General features: G+C 42.1%; 1 protein-coding gene across 21 annotated transcripts in view; it reads right to left on the bottom strand.

The window, feature by feature from the left end:
- The window catches only part of LOC137380025 (forkhead box protein P1-like), a 621,483-nt gene that overhangs the window by 94,527 nt on the left and 508,106 nt on the right, over positions 1-18,850 (bottom strand). For all 21 annotated transcript variants that reach the window (XM_068051516.1, XM_068051514.1, XM_068051512.1 and 18 more), the window contains one exon: positions 18,208-18,403. In XM_068051516.1, the coding sequence (XP_067907617.1) occupies positions 18,208-18,403 (196 nt within the window). The remainder of the gene's footprint in view (positions 1-18,207; positions 18,404-18,850) is intronic.

Genomic DNA, 18,850 nt, shown 5'->3' with positions numbered 1-18,850 from the left:
CTGATAGATTTTTGTTAATCAAAAATATATGGGGCAAACGATATGGAGTTAATCCACAGATCAGCCATGATCTCACTGAATGGCAGAGCAGCCTCAAGGGGCTAAATGGCCTACTCCTGGTCCTATGTTCCTAACTGTATAGTTTTATCATCTTATAATAAAGACCATGGGACCCGAAATCAACAATTAAAACCACTGAATGTTCAACTGTACATCAATCTTGATGGAATCTTGATAGAAAATGCAACTTCAGATTGGGACAAAATTCATACTTCTGCATGATGTCAGTATAAATACCATTTCTAAAGAGGGATACACATCTTGAGAGAAAGGAACCCAGTTATGCTCACAGTACTGATCAAATTGAGCAACAAAAATGATAGTTTAAATAGAGGTTTAAGAGTAGCTAACATCTGCTTGAGCCTAGTGAGTTTCAGGAGCGTTCATCAAATTAAACACCACTAAAATCCAATAGGGTTTTCTCTTGAAAATAGTAAAATGCAACTGCGTGGTATATGTGCATTGTTGGGTGATTCATGGCAACTCTAGCTAAATTTGTAAGGTTAATCAGATGGTGAACTAATTGAGGTTGAAATATTTATGTGTTAAAGGGCAACACATAAACACCTTGGTATGGTGTAAACACTAAGCAAGACTCTGGTCCTTGACTCTAAGCTAGTTAAATGGTTGGGAAGGCATATAGGCCTGAATTGCATTACATTCAAGCAAACTGCTTAGTCTGCTCTTTTATCCACATCCTTCTTGTAAAGTTAAGGTATCTTTCAGTTGGCCAAGGTAGACATAAGTATCAACTCAAACTTCAAAACAAATGGAAGTGACTTTGAAATGTTTGCAGGAGGTTTATATTTTAACTGGTATTTTAAAATGTCTTTTTGTATTTTTATAGGGAAATTATACGCCTTTGATCTTACATAATACTTATTTCTTAAGTTAATCTTAAGCGAATTGCTCTGAGTGCCACTCACATGAACCCAGAATTCTGCATTGCTACATGCCTCTGGATTTCAATCCATGCTGGGGAAGAAAACAGTTAATATACTAAATATGTGTTACTGCTGTATCAATGCTTGCCGAAAAATATATCACAGGTTAAAGATGGGCCCTGATATTACTCCAACCCAACATTGCATAAATACCAAAATCATAGCCACAACCAAAGGGATGAATTTGACATCATTATGAAGGAGTTTCAGTGAGAAGTTTGTCTTCTGAATGCATTTAGCCTAAAAACAGAGATATAGGCTATGGTTTTGCTCCATTTAACTTATCAAAGAAAGAGCATTTAATCTTTTACCCGAGTTTGGCACAGTATGATCTGTAATGCTCCTCAATGATAAGCTGATAAGAATAGTCTCCCTTTGAGGCAGCAATGCTGCTGCAAAGTAGTTCACATTTAGTGTTTCACTGATGAACTACAAAGATTTGGGGACTTAGACTGGCAACTCTAACTAAATTTTAAAAGTTCTTTACTGTAAAGTTACATGCTAAACAACTATCATTCATCTGCTTTGGAGTGGAGAGTTTGGCTTTTTAGCAAGCCATCCAGAGGTTTCTAATATGTAAACTGAACACCAAGGGAAAACATTTCCTGTGAACCAGGTGTAGCAAAATCAGAAATTTGTTCCCTATTAACAAATTTATGATTTTATAACAATTGATACACAAACAAAAAAATCTTCCACCTAAACATATATTGATTCAAACAAGAAATACCTTTCTCCATATATTTCTGTCTCATGATGTGAGGCATTAGTTAAAGGCTCTCAATGAATTTATCAAAACAACAAAGAAATCATCAGAACCTGAGGCATCTCCCCACTGCCAAACTTTGTCAATCCTACTCATTTCAATTTTAGATTTAGAAATAACTGTCAGAATTTTATCAAACAAATCACCTTATCCAACATATTGCAAGTATTAATTATGACCCTGAAATTTCACAGGGATTCTCCTTGTCTACCACCCATAACATAAGTGAACCTCCCAGGGAAGCAACTTAAATGGGCATTTTGAACTCTTTCCTTTGGGGTTCTGACAGTTTCTTGCCAGTGGGAGAAAATGGAAAACAAAACAAAGACTTGCATTTATATAGAAACTTTTATGACCTCAGAATGTTCTAAAGATCATTGGTTAAGGGATATATGTTGGCCAGGACAGCAGGAGAACTCCCCTGCTCTCCTACAAACAGTGTTGTGGAATCTTTTGCATCCACCTAAGAGGTCAGACGCAGCCTCGACTTAATGTCTCACTTGAAAGATGGCATCTCTGAGAGTGTACCACTCCCTCAGTATTGCACTGAAGTGCCTGCTTAGATTATGTGCTCAAGCCTCAGGAATGTGGTTTGAACTCACATCCTTCTGATTCAAAGAAGAGAGTGCTACCACTGAGCCAAGACTGACACCTAACTGGGAGAGAAGGCTCCCATGAAATTCAGGATCGTTTTTTAATCAAAAGCTTAATAGCACACAGTAATAAACTTATATTTCAATGATTTTGCATCTGAACTGCACCTTCAAAATGAAAGCTTGCATAAAGGACTAATTTTCTGAGTATGTGCAGGCAATGTGAAATCTTACCAACTAGTACAGCATATTGGAAAATTACTCTGCATGACTGGACAAAGAGAGAAAACAAGCCTCTGCCCCTTAAGTCATAGTTACATGCGGCTAATATTTATCTCGGATTAGCTGATAAGGAGCAAAAGCAACAACCTCAGCAATAACAAGATCAGGAACAGCAACACGTATTTATGTAGCACATATAACATGGTAAAACATCTTAAGGCACTTCACAAGAACATTATCAAAATCTGACATCAAGACACATAAGGAGATATAAGGTCAGTTGACCAAAAGATTGGCCAAAGAGGTAGGTTTTAAAGGAGAGTTTTTGAGAAGGAAAGAAAGACAGAGGTTTAGGGAGGGAATTCCAGAGCTTAGGGCCTTGGTAGCTGAAGGCACAGCCTCCAATCGTGGAGCAATTCAAATTGGGGATATTCCAGAGGTCAGAATTAGTGCAGATATCTTGGAAGGTTGTGGAGCTGGAGGAGATTGCAAAGATAGGGAGCAGTGAGGCTGTGGAGGGATCTGAAAACAAGAATGAGAATTTTAAAATCAAGGCTTTGCTTAAATGGGAGCCAAAGTAGATCAGTGAACACATGGTTGATGGGTGAACTTGGTGTGAATTAGGATACAGGCAGCAAAGTTTTGGATGACCTCAAGTTTACGGAGGGTAGAATGTGGGAGGCTGGCCGGGCGTGCATTGCAATAGTCAAATCTAGAGGTACTGAAGGCATGGATGAAGTTTTTGGCAGCAGTTAAGCTGAGGCAGGGGCATAATCAGGTGTTGTTATGGAGGTGGAAATAGACGGTATTACTGATAGTATGGATATGGGTTTGGAAGAGCTCATCTCGGGGTTAAATATGACACCAAGGTTGCAAACAGTCTGGTTCAGCATCAGACAGTTGCCAGGGAAGGGGATGAAGTCAGGGTAGGGGACAGTTTGTAGCAGGGACCGAAGATAATTATTTATCAAATAAATTGAAATAGAAAGCTAGTATCAGTAACGGTGACCATGAAACTACTATATTGTCCTAAAAACCTATTGGATTCACAAATATCCTATGGAGAAGGAAATCTGTCGTCCTTATCTGTTCTGGCTTATATGTGACTCCAGACCCACAGCACTGTGGTTGACTCTTAACTGCTCTCTGAAATGGCCTAGCAAGCCATTAAATTGTATTTAACAAGGTGGCTCACTACACCTTTCTTAAGGGTAATTACGGATGGGGAATAAATGCTGGCCTTGCCAGTGATGTTCACATTCCATGAATGAATAATTTTTAAAAATGGCTTCAGAATTCCCAATATTTAGTTGGAGGAAATATCTGCTCATTCAGATAAGCAATCTGACAATTTAAAGACACTGGAGGGGTTGAAAGAAGTGGTGGTGAGACAGAGCTGGGTGGCGTCAGCGTACAGATGGAAACTGACATTGTGTTTTTAGATGAGGTTGCCGATGCCAGCATTTAGATGACAAATAGGAGGTGACCAAAGATAGATCCTTGGGGGACACCAGTGGTAACAGTGCAGAAAAGGGAAGAGAAGTCATTGCAGGTGATTCTCTGATTACAACTGGATAGGTAAGAATGGAATAAGGTGAGTAGTCCCACCCAGTTGGACAACTGTGGACAGGTGCTGGAAGCGGATGGTATTGTCAATGGGTGCAGACAGGTCGAGAAGGGTAAGAAGGGATAGTTTACCTTTGTCACAATCACATAGGATGTAATTTGTGACTTTATAAGAGCTGTTTCGTCACTGTGACAGGGACTACTTACATTTATATGGTGGTTTCAACATAAAAAGTGTCTCAAAGTTCTTCACAATGGAAATAGGGAAATGGAGGAAGAGATAGAAGGAGTGACAGAAAGTTTAGTCTTCTGCCTAGGCTGCACACTCTTGAATTCCCTAACCCTTTCTCTCTTTCTTTAAAGCCCTCCTTTGACCAACATTTGTCCAATTCTTCTCTTACATCTCTGAAGCACCTTGGGATGCTTTTCTACATAAATGCATGTTGTCAAATGGTGTTTGAAAGGTTTTAAAGATGGATAAAGAAGTGGTGAGGAGGAGAGGTTTAGGGAATTTGTTAGAGTATGGCAGTTGGAACTAATGTTCCATCAACAAAGGTGGGTGAAAGAAGGGAGGGATGAACAAGAGGCCACAGTCAGACAGGAACAAAGGATGTAGAAGGGGATATTGGGCTGGAAGAGTTTTGAGTTTGAGTTCTCACTCACGACCTTTCTCCCCCAAATTTTATTCCCTTTGACCCTAAATCCCTTCCCATCATCCCCGCAGCCAATAAGAAATGTTTTTCCTACTCCCCCACCACCACCCCCCCAACCGCCCTGCTAATTTCTGTCCCCACCCCCTCTCCACCAGTCTCTCGCCTCGGAACTCCGTATGGAGTTCCGAAGGCGCGCAAGCTGCGGCCGGCAGCTGCAAAATAGGTGTGGGGACAGCCGCCGGGAGCAGGTAGAGCAATTTGCATTTGATTTAAATGAAGTTGATTATTTATATAACTGCACTGAAGCTTTGCTGCCGCTGGTAACATGCGGCGGAGCCTTATTGGTGTCGTGGGTCGTGGTGGGCCGCTCCAGCAAGTAACTTACAGGTCTCCCCGCCACAATCCATGACTTCGAGGGGCTGGTAAAATCCAGCCCAGAGAGTCTGACATAGTGGAGGTGGGTTGAAAGAAGCAGTGGAGAGGTAAAGCTGGGTGTCACTAGCATTCACATGGAAGGTGATGCTATGCCTGTCGAGGACATCACTGAGGGGTAGCATTTAGAGGAGTAAGAAAAGGATGCCAGGGACAGGGCCTTAGAGAAACCAGAGGTGACCTCCTGAGGGTGGGAAGAGAAATCATTGCTAGAGATGCACAGGCTACCTTTGGGGAGAAGTGGTAGTACTCTGTTGCAGTAGGATGTTACACTTCCATGAACTGTATCATCCAGCTGTCATGCAAGTGCTAATGAAATGCACCACAAAAATATCTGGCAGTTCTGGAATCACTGCTGTTACTTTACTCAGAAACAACAATCAAAGTAAAGGTCTGAAACATTTTCTACAAAATAACTTCAATTTTTAACTGAAGGTATGGTTTCAAAATACAATAAAACTAAAGTAAAGAATTAATAGTCAGGTAAAACTAGGATGAAACTGCTGGACCAAATAGCTTATATTTGTAGATTCAAATTGTAGCAGATATGTTTATTAAATGTGATTTTTTATTCTCAACTAATGAAAATGGAATGATTGGTAATTCAAAATTATGATTTAATTGAAATAGAAAAAAAAGATAAAGGTGGGAGAAGAATATATCAATCTAGTGAACTTTAATTCTTCCTTCATGTCAGTGCCATATTTTGCCACAGTATATTTCCGCAACAGATTTTATTTGAATCTTGCATTCTCGAAGGACAACAAAAATTATGATTCTTTATAGAGAAAATTATGGAAAATCAAAATTTAACAAAAGACAATGCTAATATCTAATTACACAAAGGAAAAAAAATAAAGTAAATTAAGCTGAGCAGATTAGAAACCTATTTTTTCTTTGTTCAGCCAGGGTGGTAATGGTTAAAGATCGTCTTTTGCATATACTACACTGACCATTCCACCTGCAGGCACAACTCCAATGCCTTTTGCAGATTGGGACATATTGCCATATGGACTCTGACAGCTTACAATCTGTACATCTCTGGACTACAACTGCCTAGGGGTCTGTCCTATATTAGCACCACCTGTGCTATCAAATCTCTGTGAGAGTCTGAACTGGCCATTAGGGTCTCAAGAACATATTTCATATTTTCAGCTAGGTCAAATGCACAACAAGACTACTAGACTTCGACTAGATCAAATTTATTTTGATTTGCCAACTGAAACTGCATTATATTGCCAAAATAAAATATACTCTAGATGCAGATAAAGCTGTACCACAAGTATTTAATTGAAGGTGTTGTAACAGCTTTTCTACAAAATGTATAATTACTTTTAGATATATTGCATAACAAGTCATAACTGCAGTGCAATCAAAAACTGCTGAAGCATTCACAAAAGTATTCAACCATACTTTTTCAAGAGAATCATTTCTAAAATGACAACTACACATTAAGAACACATATTATGATTTAGTAAATAGACTGGCAAGCAGACAGATATTAAACTGACAATGTAATATTTTGTCCGTAACATAAAATCAGTACAAATAGGAATATTATTTATAAATCTTTAAGAAAATGATCTTTAACGAATTGGATAAATTCTTAAAGGGAAAATATTTATAGGAACAGAGCAGGGGAAATGGCACTAATTGGATAGCTATTTCAAAGAGATGCACAGATGGGCTGAATAGCCTCCTTCTGCACTGTATCATTGTATGATTTGATCAATAATCTTTCTTATTCAAATATCTTTTAATGATAATAATAAGGACGAGGTCATCCAAAACCTGTTGCCCATGTCTTAACTTGCACCAAGTCAGGATCACCTATCACCTCTGTGCTCACAGACCGACAGTGGCTCTCGGTCAATCAACGTCTTGATTTTAAAATTCTCACCCTTGTTTTTAAATCCCTTCATGGCCTCGCCCCTCCCTATCTCTGTAAACTTCTCCAGCCCCACAACCCGCCAAGATATCTGCACTCATCTAATTATGGCCTCTTGAGCTCCACCGTTGGTGGCTGCGCCTTCAGTTTCCTAGGTCCCATGCTCTCTATTTTCCTCTCTACACTTCTCCGCCTCTCTACCTCGCCTTCCTCCTTTATGACTCTCCTTAAAACTTAGCTCTTTGACCAAGCTTTTGGCCATCTGACCTAATATCCTCTTATATGGCTTGGTGTCATTTTTTTTTAATGTTCCTGTGAATTGCTTTGGGAGGTTTTATTACATTAATGGCGCTATATAAATATAAGTTGTTGTTCTTGATTCACACCAAACATGCAGTTGCTAAAAACACCCAAACTGAAAAAAAAAGGCAGTAATGAAATATATTTTATAGAAATTTATCTAGACCATGTGGAACAAGAGTGTGGAATTAAATGTAAAAATGTCAGAAAGGCTGTGCAGAATTAATCAATGTTGTGAGCAACATGTACACACTAAATTTTAATCATCTTGAACACACACGGTTATTTAAGACATGCATTGTAAAAAGACCATATCTAACCTCTAAGGTAAAATATGTAAAAGATCAATTTTAATATTACATTATTTTATCTCTTTCACCGAATTATATTTCCAATGTTCCTATCAGCAATATTCAATGTGTACTATTTTCCTATTCACTATTCTTATTTCAACAGCTGTTGCGATCAAGCAGCAGCTTTGTTCAGGCAACAGTAATATACAGTAAAATCACCTAACAGTGCCCAGTGACTTTCTGGTATGCTTGACAGAACTGATATAAATAACTTTACATTCTTTTCCTTCTCCAAATGCATAATAATAACTACAATAAAAATTATTGTACATTGGTTTTTTGAAAAAAAAATGTACAATTTTAATGTAATTTATTTTAGCTCGACTGTTGCCTTTTAGATATCAACCAGCCATTTTATTACTTATTTTTAAAGGTTTTGAATTGAATAATTCAATTTACCACACAAATGATGCAGAAATGTTATTCCCTCCCCCCCACCCCCTATTTTTTTTAATAACACCAGTGAATAAATATCTTCACAGCGCAACACTGATGTTGGTCATAACCAGGTATGTCCATCAAACTGTTTTTCCTCCCATACACTCAAGGATTTTACCCTGAATGATTTAATTATAATTTTCCCTGTGCAAGACAAATTAAAGAGGAGAGTAGGGGTGTCGTGCTGAATCAGATTATTTATCTCCTTAACAGATTGCTGCAGCTCCAAAGCCCAGAGCTGATGCTGATGGATGCTGCGTGGAATATGGGAGAGAAACTTACATGTTTTCCTATTCTGTCCATAACTGAACAAAAGTGTTTTTTTAAACTAATACTTCCTGTAAGAATGTTCTTCAGGAGTCCTAGGAAAGTTGTCCATTTTCATAGTTGCAAAAGATGATCTGTCCCTCTGACAAGATGTTTGCCTCTGGACCTGTCTTCATTTATACTGGAATTGAGCACTATTCAGCTAAACATGGAACGTTTCATGTGTCATGTGAAATCTAGTCAGGCACCACAATGCCTCACAAGACTGCAACTAAAACCCTAAATGCAGCTGTGGGCACCCTTCCTCAGTTATTCCTGTGGCCTACTTATGGACACAGCTGTAATTCAATCACTTTGAGTAAACAGATAACATACACCTACAATGTACAAAGTAAAAGGACAAACACATCAAACTAATTGCACGCTACTTCCTCCCTGTCTTGAATTTATCACAAGATTAAACCCCATTTGTTCAATTAAGTTAATTCATTGTGAAATTAATTTTGTCAGAAACTTCAGTAATATTATAAAAATAAAAATTGATAGAAGGCTAAATATCATCTTTATTTTTTCCTGAAAAAAGGTTGGGATCCAGTTGGAAATACCCTACATTTCAGTTCAGTGTTTGGCCAAATTACGCAAAAAGACAAAGCATTTAAAGTCAATAAAATCTTACAGTAACATTGGGAGGAATTTTATGCTCTCCCCTGTAGTGGGTTTGATGGTGGGGAGAGCATAAAATCAGGTGGGATGGTGGCGGTGGGGGACCCCGCCACCTTCCCGCCTCTACCAAAATTTTGAGGCCCTTAACTGGGCAATTAATGCCCAATTAAGGGCCTCGTCCCACCAGGCACCGCAATTAGCCATGTGCCAGGCAGCCCTGTTGCTGCACAGGAAGCACAGCTGGAAAAATCGTGCAGGCTGCTTGATGGCTGGCGGGGGGGGGGGGGGAGGGGCGTGGCAGTGTCGCTCATTAAAAGGCACTAAATGAGAGACCCAGCATCAGGAAGGAGGATCCCGCTTACAGCCAACCTCTGCCCTTGCTAACCACCCACTACACCCACCTCCCCCATGATCCCCACCTGATGAGACCTCTCCTACCTTGACCTACCTGTGGCCTGGTTTCAGCAATGCTTTTGCGCCTCAGGTAGGTGCTCCACTGGCAGCAGCCATTGCCTCCGCGGTGGCGCTGCTCAGTGAAAGAGCTGCTGGCCTCTAATTGGCTGGTAGATCTCCAAGGGCAGGACTTCCGTTGCTGGGGTCCTTGAGCCCATGAAAGGCCCGCCGCTGTCCACTTAAGTGCCTAATTGGCGCTAGATTTGGTAGGCCTTCCATAGAAGAGGCAACGTGGTGTTCTTGGTGTCGCCAGGATAAAATCCTATCCACTATTTTTGTTAACAGTTCCAATAAGATGAGAATAAATATAAACTGTTATTTCATTCCTGAAATAAAATCTTGTTATAACCTAGACACTGTAAATTGTAAATTATTTTCAAGCTTCAGTTTTATAAAAAGATCCAGTGCCCCATATTTTGGGGGTTTTTTTGGTGCGGAAGTGGTGTAGCGCTGGTGTTGTGGATCAGAATTTGGGGAATCAGTCAGCTCTGCCAGAATTTTCCTTTTATTCATTCATGAGATGTGGGCGTCGCTGGCTAGGCCAGAATTTATTGCCCATCCCTAATTGCCCTTGAGAATGTGGTGGTGAGCTGCCTTCTTGAAATGCTACAGTCCATGTGGGGTAAGGTACACTCACAGTGCTGTTAGGAAGGGAGTTCCAGGATCTTGACCCAGCGACAGTGAAGGAACGGCAATACAGTTTCAAGTCAGGATGGTGTGTGGCTTGGAGGGGAACTTGCAGGTGGTGGTGTTCCCATGCATTTGCTGCCCTTGTTCATCTAGGTGGTAGGGGTCGTGGGATCGGAAGGTGCTGTCTAAGGAGCCTTGGTGAGTTGCTGCAGTGCATCTTGTAGATGGGACACACTGCTGCCACTGTGCTTCGGTGGTGGAGGGAGTGTATGTTTGTGGATGGGGTGCCAATCAAGCAGGCTGCTCTGTCCTGGATGGTGTCAATCTTCTTGACTGTTGTTGAAGCTGCACCCATCTCAGACAAGTGGAGAGTATTCTACCACACTCCTGACTTGTGTCTTGTAGATGGTGGGCTGGCTTTGGGAAGTCAGGAGGTGAGTTACTCACTGCAGGATTCTTAGCCTCTGACCTGCTCTTGTAGCCGTGGTATTTATATGGCTACTCCAGTTCAGTTTCTGGTCAATGGTAACCCCCAGGGATGTTGACAGGGAGGGATTCAGTGATCATAATGGCATTGAATGTCATGGGGAGATATTCGATGGTCATTGCCTGGCACTCATATGGCGCGAATGTTACTTGCCACTTATCAGCTCAAGCCTGGATATTCTCCAGGTCTTGCTACATTTCTACACAGTCTGCTTCAGTATCTGAGAAGTCGCGCGTGGTGCTGAACATTGTGCAATCATCAGCGAACACCCCGACTTCTGACCTGATGATTGAAGGAAGGCCATGAATGAAGCAGCTGAAGCTGACTGGGCCTATGAAACTACCCTGAGAAAGTCCTGCAGTGATGTCCTGGAGCTGAGATGATTGACCTCCAACAACCACAGCCATCTTCCTTTGCGGAGCTAGGGCTCCTTGATGCCATACTCGGTCAAATGCTGTCTTGATGGCAAGGGCAGTCACTCTCACCTCACAAGTTCAGCTGTTTTGTCCATGTTTGAACCAAGGCTGTAATGAGGTCAGGGGCTGAGTGGCCCTGATGGACCCCAAACTGGGCATCACTTAGCAGGTTATTGCTAAGCAAATGCTGCTTGATAGCACTGTCGACAACACCTTCCATCACTTTACTGATGATTGAGAGTAGACTATGGAGCGGTAATTGGCCAGGTTGGACTTTTCCTGCTTTTTGTGTACAGGACATACCTGGGCAATTTTCCACATTGCCAGGTAGATGCCAGTGTTGTAGCTGTACTGGAAAAGCTTGGCTAGGGGTGCAGCAAGTTCTGGAGGAAAGGTCCAGAACTAAACTGCAGACTAGATTCCAATAGAAGTGGCTGCTAACAGAGGATGCAGCTACCCCCAAAGTGGTACATGTTTGCAAGTGGCATGTTTATGAGAGCAAAAGCTGCTGTCCCAGAAATTGTGTTCTTTACCTCAGGCACCAAAGTTAATACACACTATATATAAGCCTGTAGAAAAAGGTTAGGTTACCTGCATGACTTTACAAGCTAGAAAGTAGTTTAGTCCCCATGTTTTGAATGCCCACAAATTTTGTCTGAAACATCAGCTTTGAACGATTGCTAAGGGATAAGGAGAGCAGTGGTGCTTGACTATAGTGTGGTGTAATGAACTGCATGGGGCCCTGTTAGCCATTATTACAGGGCTTCTGAGTCCTAGGACGACTCTTTAGCAGACTTTGTTGGCAATGCAGGTGAAATATATTCTGCCACCAACATGAGCAGAGCAGCTGGAAAAACAACCTTAACTGTTATCAAGAAAGAGATAAGCACTATAAAAGGAGATTCAAGCCATGCCAAGTGCTAGATCCTGGATCTGAGTACCTACTGATCAGTGGGAGTGCAAATCAGTGGTAGCGCAGGCACTCGCCTGGTTCTATTCCTATCCAGTTGTAACCAGAGAATCACCTGCAATAGCTAATTTTTGTGATCCTGCACCATTACATCTGATGTCTCACAAGAATCTATCCTTGACCTCCTCCTACTTCTCAGCTACATGCTGCTCTGCGGTGGCATCATCCAAAAAAAATCAGTTTCTACTTGTACGCTGACGCCACCCAGTTTTACCACATCATCACCTCTCTTGACCTTCCTACTGCCTCTAAATTCCCAAACTGCTTGTCCCACATCCAGCACTGGATAAGTATCAATTTCTTCCAACTAAATAGTGGGAAGACAGAAGCCATTGTCTTTCGCCCCGCTACAAACCCTGTCCCCTAACCGAAATCATCCCTTTCCCTAGCAACTGTCTGAGGCTGGCAACCTTAATGTCATATTTGGCCCCGTGATGAGCTTCCGACTGCACATCCGGCCATCACTAAGGCCACCTAATTTCACAACCGTAACATTGCCCAACTGCCCAGCCATTGGTCAACTGTGGATAAAACTCTCACCTATGCCTTTATTACTTCGAGACATGATTATTCTAATGTGCTTCAAGCCGACTTGCCATGTTTGACCTCCGTAAATGTAAGGTCATCCAAAACTCTGCTGCCCATGTTCTAACCAGCAGCAAGGTCCATTCACCCATCACTCCTGTGCTCACTGACCTACGCTGGCTTCCAGTTAAGCAATGTTTCAATTTTAAAAGCCTCATCTTTATATTCAAATCTCTCTTTGGCCTCGCTCCTCTCTATCTCTGTAACCTTCTCCAGCCCTAAAACTCTCCAAGATATATGCACTCCTCCAATTCTGGCCACTTGAGCATCTACGATTTTAATTGCTCCACTACTGGCGGCTGTGCCTTCAGCTGCCAAGGCCCTAACTCGAGAATTCCATTGCTAAACCTCTCTTCCTCTCCTTCTTCCTTTAAGACGCTCTTTAAAACCTACCTCTTTGAAAATTAGATTAGAGATACAGCACTGAAACAGGCCCTTCGGCCCACCGAGTCTGTGCCGAACATCAACCACCCATTTATACTAATCCTACACTAATCCCATATTCCTACCAAACATCCCCACCTGTTCCTATATTTCCCTGCCACCTACCTATACTAGTGACAATTTATAATGGCCAATTTACCTATCAACCTGCAAGTCTTTTGGCTTGTGGGAGGAAACCGGAGCACCCGGAGAAAACCCACGCAGACACAGGGAGAACTTGCAAACTCCACACAGGCAGTACCAGGAAACGAACCCGGGTCCCTGGAGCTGTGAGGCTGCGGTGCTAACCACTGCGCCACTGTGCCGCCCTAAATGTTCCCTCTATAATTTTTTCTTTATTGTGCACAGCCTGCTAGTTGCACTGCACGGTCCCTTTAAGACTGCTGCATGGCTGTGCATTTGCACATCTTAAAGAAACTTTGGTTGTGCACAGTCTGTTTGTTGCACTACGTGCTAAATTCTGGATTGCTGCATGGGCACACTCTGCGCAGCTTAAAGGGAACACTGCTCTTTGATCAAGCATTTGGTCATCTGCCCTTATAGCTCCTTATGTGGCTCGGTGTCTAATTTTGTTTGACAACGCTACCGTGGAGCACTTTGGGATGTTTTACTACGTTAAAGCAAAGAGCATTTTGACTCAAGGAGTTTAAAATGGATACAGGCCAGGAACTGGCAGCTTTTGTTCATGTAAACACAAATCATTTTGGCAACATGTTTAACTTTGATTGAAAAATAACTTCTTCCTCATTTATAAGTACAAGTTGCTGTTGTTGTTGTTGCTGATGTGATGGTATCAGTTATATCCTACACACCTTAAGAGATGGTGCCCCAAATCTCTTAGAAGCTGGTTGTCATCACTTTTGCCAAACAGTCCCCCAAGGCCTGTATGATACTGATCAACAGTTTAGTTGTTGGATTCACTGACTGGACTGAAGACCTGTCTGACTGGAGTGGGACAGATGCAGATGTTCACGATGCTGTTACATAGGATCAGAGGAAAAAGGAGCAGGATTAGGCCATTCGGCCCATCAAGCCTGCTCTGCTATTCAAATAGATCACGGCTGATCATCTACCTCTATGCCACCTTTCCCCACTATCCCCATATCTCTTGATGTCATTAGTATCCAGAAATCTATCGATTTCTGTCTTGAACATGCTCAATGATTGAGTTTCCACAGCCTTCTGGGGTAGAGAATTCCACAGATTCGCCACCCTCTAAGTAAAGAAATTCCTCCTCATCTCAGTCTTAAATGGCCTGCCTCTTATTCTGAGACTGTGTCCCCTTGTTCAATACTCACTAGCCAGAGGAAACGTCCTATCCACATCTACCCTGTCACGCCCTGTAAGAATGTTGTTAGTTTCAATGAATCACCTCTCATTCTTCAATACTCCAGAGAATACAGGCCCAGTTTCTGCCATCTTCCCTCATAAGACAAGCCTGCCATCCCAGGGATTAGCTTGGGGAACCTATGTTGCACTTCCTCTACAGCAAGTATATCCTTCCTTAGAAAAGGAGACCAAAACTGTACACTAAACTCCAGGTGCGGTCTCACCAAGGCTTTATACAATTGAAGCAATACATCTTTACTCCTGTATTCAAATCCCCTTGCAATGAAGGCCAACATACCATCTGCCTTCTTAATTGCTTGCTGCACCTGCATACTATCTTTCAGTGACTCAGGAATAAGGACACCCAGGTCTCTTTGAACATCAACACTTCTCTACATTCTCACCATTTAAGAAAGACTTTGCCTTTCTGTTTTTTCTACCAAAGTGGATCACTTCACATTTATTCACATTATATTCCATCTGCCATGTTCTTGTCCATTCAATTAGCCTGTCCAAATCCCCTTGAAGCCTCCTTGCATCCTCCTCACAACTTAAATTCCCTACTAGATTTGCATCATCAGAAAATTTGGAAATATTACAATTGATCCCCATATCCAAATCATTTATATAGACTGTAAACAGCTGTGGTCTAAGCAATGATCCTTGTGGTACCCCATTAGTAACAGCCTGCCATCCTGAGAATGACCCATTTATTCTTACTCTCTGCTCTCTGTCTGTTACCCAATTCTCAATCCATTGCAGTATATTATCCCCAATCCCATGTGCTCTTATTTTGTTTACCAACCTCCTGTGTGGGACCTTATCAAAAGCCTTCTGAAAACCCAAATACACCACAGCCACTGGTTCTCCTTTATCTAGGCTACAAGTAACATCCTCAAAAAACTCCAACAGGTTTGTCAAACATGATTTCCCTTTCACACATCCATGGTGACTCTGCCCAATCATATCATTATTTTCTAAGTGTCCAGTTATCTCATCCTTTAAAATAGATTCTGACATTTTCCCTACTACTGATGTCAAACTACCAGGTCTGTAGTTCTCCGTTTTCTCTCTCGGTTCCTTCTTAAATAGTGGGGTTACATTTGCTACTTTCCAGTCTGCAGGAACCCTTCCAGAATCTATAGAATTTTGAAAGATAACCACCAATGCATCCACTATAGCCACCTCCTTCAATACTCTTGGATGTAGTTCATCTGGTCCAGGGAATTTATCAACTGTCAATCCAATTAATTTTTCAAGTACTACTTTACTGCAGTAGTGCTTTGCTGTGTCCATTTTTTTCCAGATATTGGTATTGTGAATGGCATATGATTTGGTGACCTTGCTTAGTACCTCAGGCCCTCTAAGATTGTCCTCAATGCCTCCATATGGTAGACCTCCAGTATCTTTCTTCCGCAATCAGCAGAGATCTGAAGCATTAGGCTCAGGGACTGACTTTAGTAGAGCTTCCACTTACCACTGTCAGATCCCATTTTCACCTTTGACTCTTTTGTTACTGTGAGGGCAATGAATGAAGAAGTGCAACACACACAAAAAGATTGCAATGGAGGGTTGGGTGCTCCAGTGAGGTTGCCATTTTCCAATCATAAGCACCTCCTCCACATTCTTGGGAGATCTCCAGCCCCAAACAGACCATCTGTGCTGCTCCATATCTCCAATATGAAGATATCCAGGTTGGCATTCTGAAGACTGCTGCTGTTTCTTCAACCTGGTTGTTATTCTTCTACTTCCAGGATTGCCTGTGCCTCTTTAAGCAGTAGCAGCTTTTATGTCCTGCTGCCACCCTTGGTTTTGGTCTTACTCCCAGGTATTTTCCAGCCCCCTTCCTCTTCTTGTTGATGTCACTCCTCTGATCTGCCTCTCTGGTTATTTTCTGTGCCCGTTCTACATACACTGTGTCAATTTGGGACCTAACTCTCACTGCTGCACTACTTCCTCCTCCCGCCAACGCATATGAGGCACTGAAGGTGATATTTTTAAAGAAAATTTTAATTCCTATTAAAAAAATGGCTGCATGTATTTTTTACCTAGGGGACTGAATTTTATGAGCGCGCTGCAAATTGCGGCGGTGCGCTCTGATCTCGGCAGCCTGCTTGCGGGATCTACCGTCACTGAGCCCCCGCGATATTTCTCATGGGAGCTTTTAAATCGAGGGGGCAGAGTGGCCACCCCCAATGACGTCGAGGGCGTAGCTGCTCCGTCCCTAGCAATGGCGTCCGGTGCCACTGTGCAGGCCCCGGCGCCATTTTTAACGGGCTTCAAGCCCTGACAGTTGATGTAAAATTTTAAAGAGACCAGCACATTAAATTTCAATAAAAACAGTAAATTGAACATCAAAGCCCTTCTTCCACCACCCCGCCCCCCCCCCCCCAATGATAGAACAATATATTTGTTTCCCTCTCCCACCATCCCCCAAAAAAACATTTTTGCTGGTCCTGATCTTTCAACCCCAAACTTTGCACTCTTTGCCCTTGAACCCCTTCCCACCATCCCCTCAGCCAATTGAATCAGTTTTCACCGCTCCCCACCCCGCTGCCTTGAGAATTTCACTGCTCCCCCCCACCCGACCAGTGTCACATCTCAGATATCCACGCGGACATCCGAAGGCGCGGGGGTTCCGGCCGGTGGACGGAATGTCGGCGTGAGACGGCCATCGGGACCAGATAAGTTTATTTGCAGGCATTAATCTTTATTAACATGTTGAAATGAAGGCCCCTGGTGGGGCGGGGGCCGCACCGAGGCCTGACCACCACTGGTAAAATGTGTCGGAGTCTTCTCAGCTTCAGGGGTTGTGGCCTCTCCCGGAAGAATTTTCCAGGCCACCCCACCACAGTCCCTGTGCCAGAGGGCTAGTAAAATTCAGCCCAAGATCTTTGAAGGATCTTATCCTGTCTTTCAGGTGAGAAACTGATGTCCCATCTAGCTCCATAGGTGGCTGTAAAAGATCCGCTCGGACTATCTGAAGGAAAGCAGAGGGTTCTCTCTAATGTCGTGGCCAACATACCTCCCTCAATCACCATCACCAAAAATGGACTATCTTGTCATTCAATCATTTGCTCTTTGTGGGATCTTGCTGTGCACAAATTGACTGCCGTATTTGCCTATAAGACAACAGAAACTGCACTTCAAAGGTAACATGTTGGCTGTAATGTGCTTGTGGATATCCCGAGGAAGTGATAGCATGTTACCCAAAGGCTTCTTTTGTGTAACACAATCTCGCTTAACTTTAAGTACGCAAACCTACTCAGTCGGAGCTGAGGGGCAAAGTGGCGTAACGTTGCAATGTGTCTTAACTGGATTCTCAATATTTGTCATGAGAAGTAAATTATTAAGCATCACTACATAATTCGGCATCAGCATCTTGCAGTGCATTTTGCAAATGGAAGTTGTATTGTGGGTGGGGACGGTGGTCATGCTATTGCTGTGGCCCGCTCCAGAAAACAGGGCACCAACAAAAGCATGCACTCTTTGTCCTAGAACATTATTTTGTGCAGACTGCCATTAACACTGCATGGCTACTTACCCACACAATTCTTCTGAGGTCTCATTTTTTCATATAAAAAGGAAATACTAGCAGAATAATCAGGCATCATTACACATAATAGATCATGATGAATGGATGGATGTACCACCCGTTAGGCAAGAGAGGGCTATCAAAGGACTTATAAGATAAAACAAATTAGTTGCATCAGCGGTGGACATTAAACAATGTCCTATTAATACCTACCATTCCCTTTTTGGAGTATGACCCGTAGACTGTCCGTTCATCAGGGTTACTGGTAGTGAGGTCTTAGGTGGTGCGGCAGGAGAGCAAATTGAACTAGTGGAAAGGTCTAGGCTGCCATTTTTGGTTACACCTTCTTCCATTGTGTGAGCTCCAGTCACTTCTTTCCACAGCTGCTGCAATTCTGATTGAGTCATGCCTGTGTCAAACAGCAATAGTCCCATATTGTATAATTAGATCCATGAACAGCAGACTTATCCTTCTTCACACACTAATTAAAAAAAACAAAGTGTATGTAAACAAGGTCTGATGTTAATTAGACAATTCTTAACTATATTCCTCTATGCTGCAATACTTCTAACAAGACAGTGAAACCTGCTGTATGTGCAGTTAGTGTTGATAATTAAAAGTAAATTCTTCAGATGTATGCAATAATTGATCTGTTCAAATTGCAACATAACCAGATCGCTCTGCATAGTCACTTTCCTTTTGAAACCAAAGCACTTAAAGTTATTATCACACATATTTTGCAATACATTAATGGCAAATACATTCATCTTTAAATATAAAAAGTATAATTGAAAATAATGTGCTATAAATGTAACCAATTCATTTGCACCATATTCAAAGGCCCTTTATAATTTTA

Source organism: Heterodontus francisci, chromosome 19, assembly GCF_036365525.1.
Source record: "Heterodontus francisci isolate sHetFra1 chromosome 19, sHetFra1.hap1, whole genome shotgun sequence".
NCBI lineage: Eukaryota > Metazoa > Chordata > Chondrichthyes > Heterodontiformes > Heterodontidae > Heterodontus > Heterodontus francisci.
This window is presented reverse-complemented; position numbering and strand designations above follow the sequence as displayed.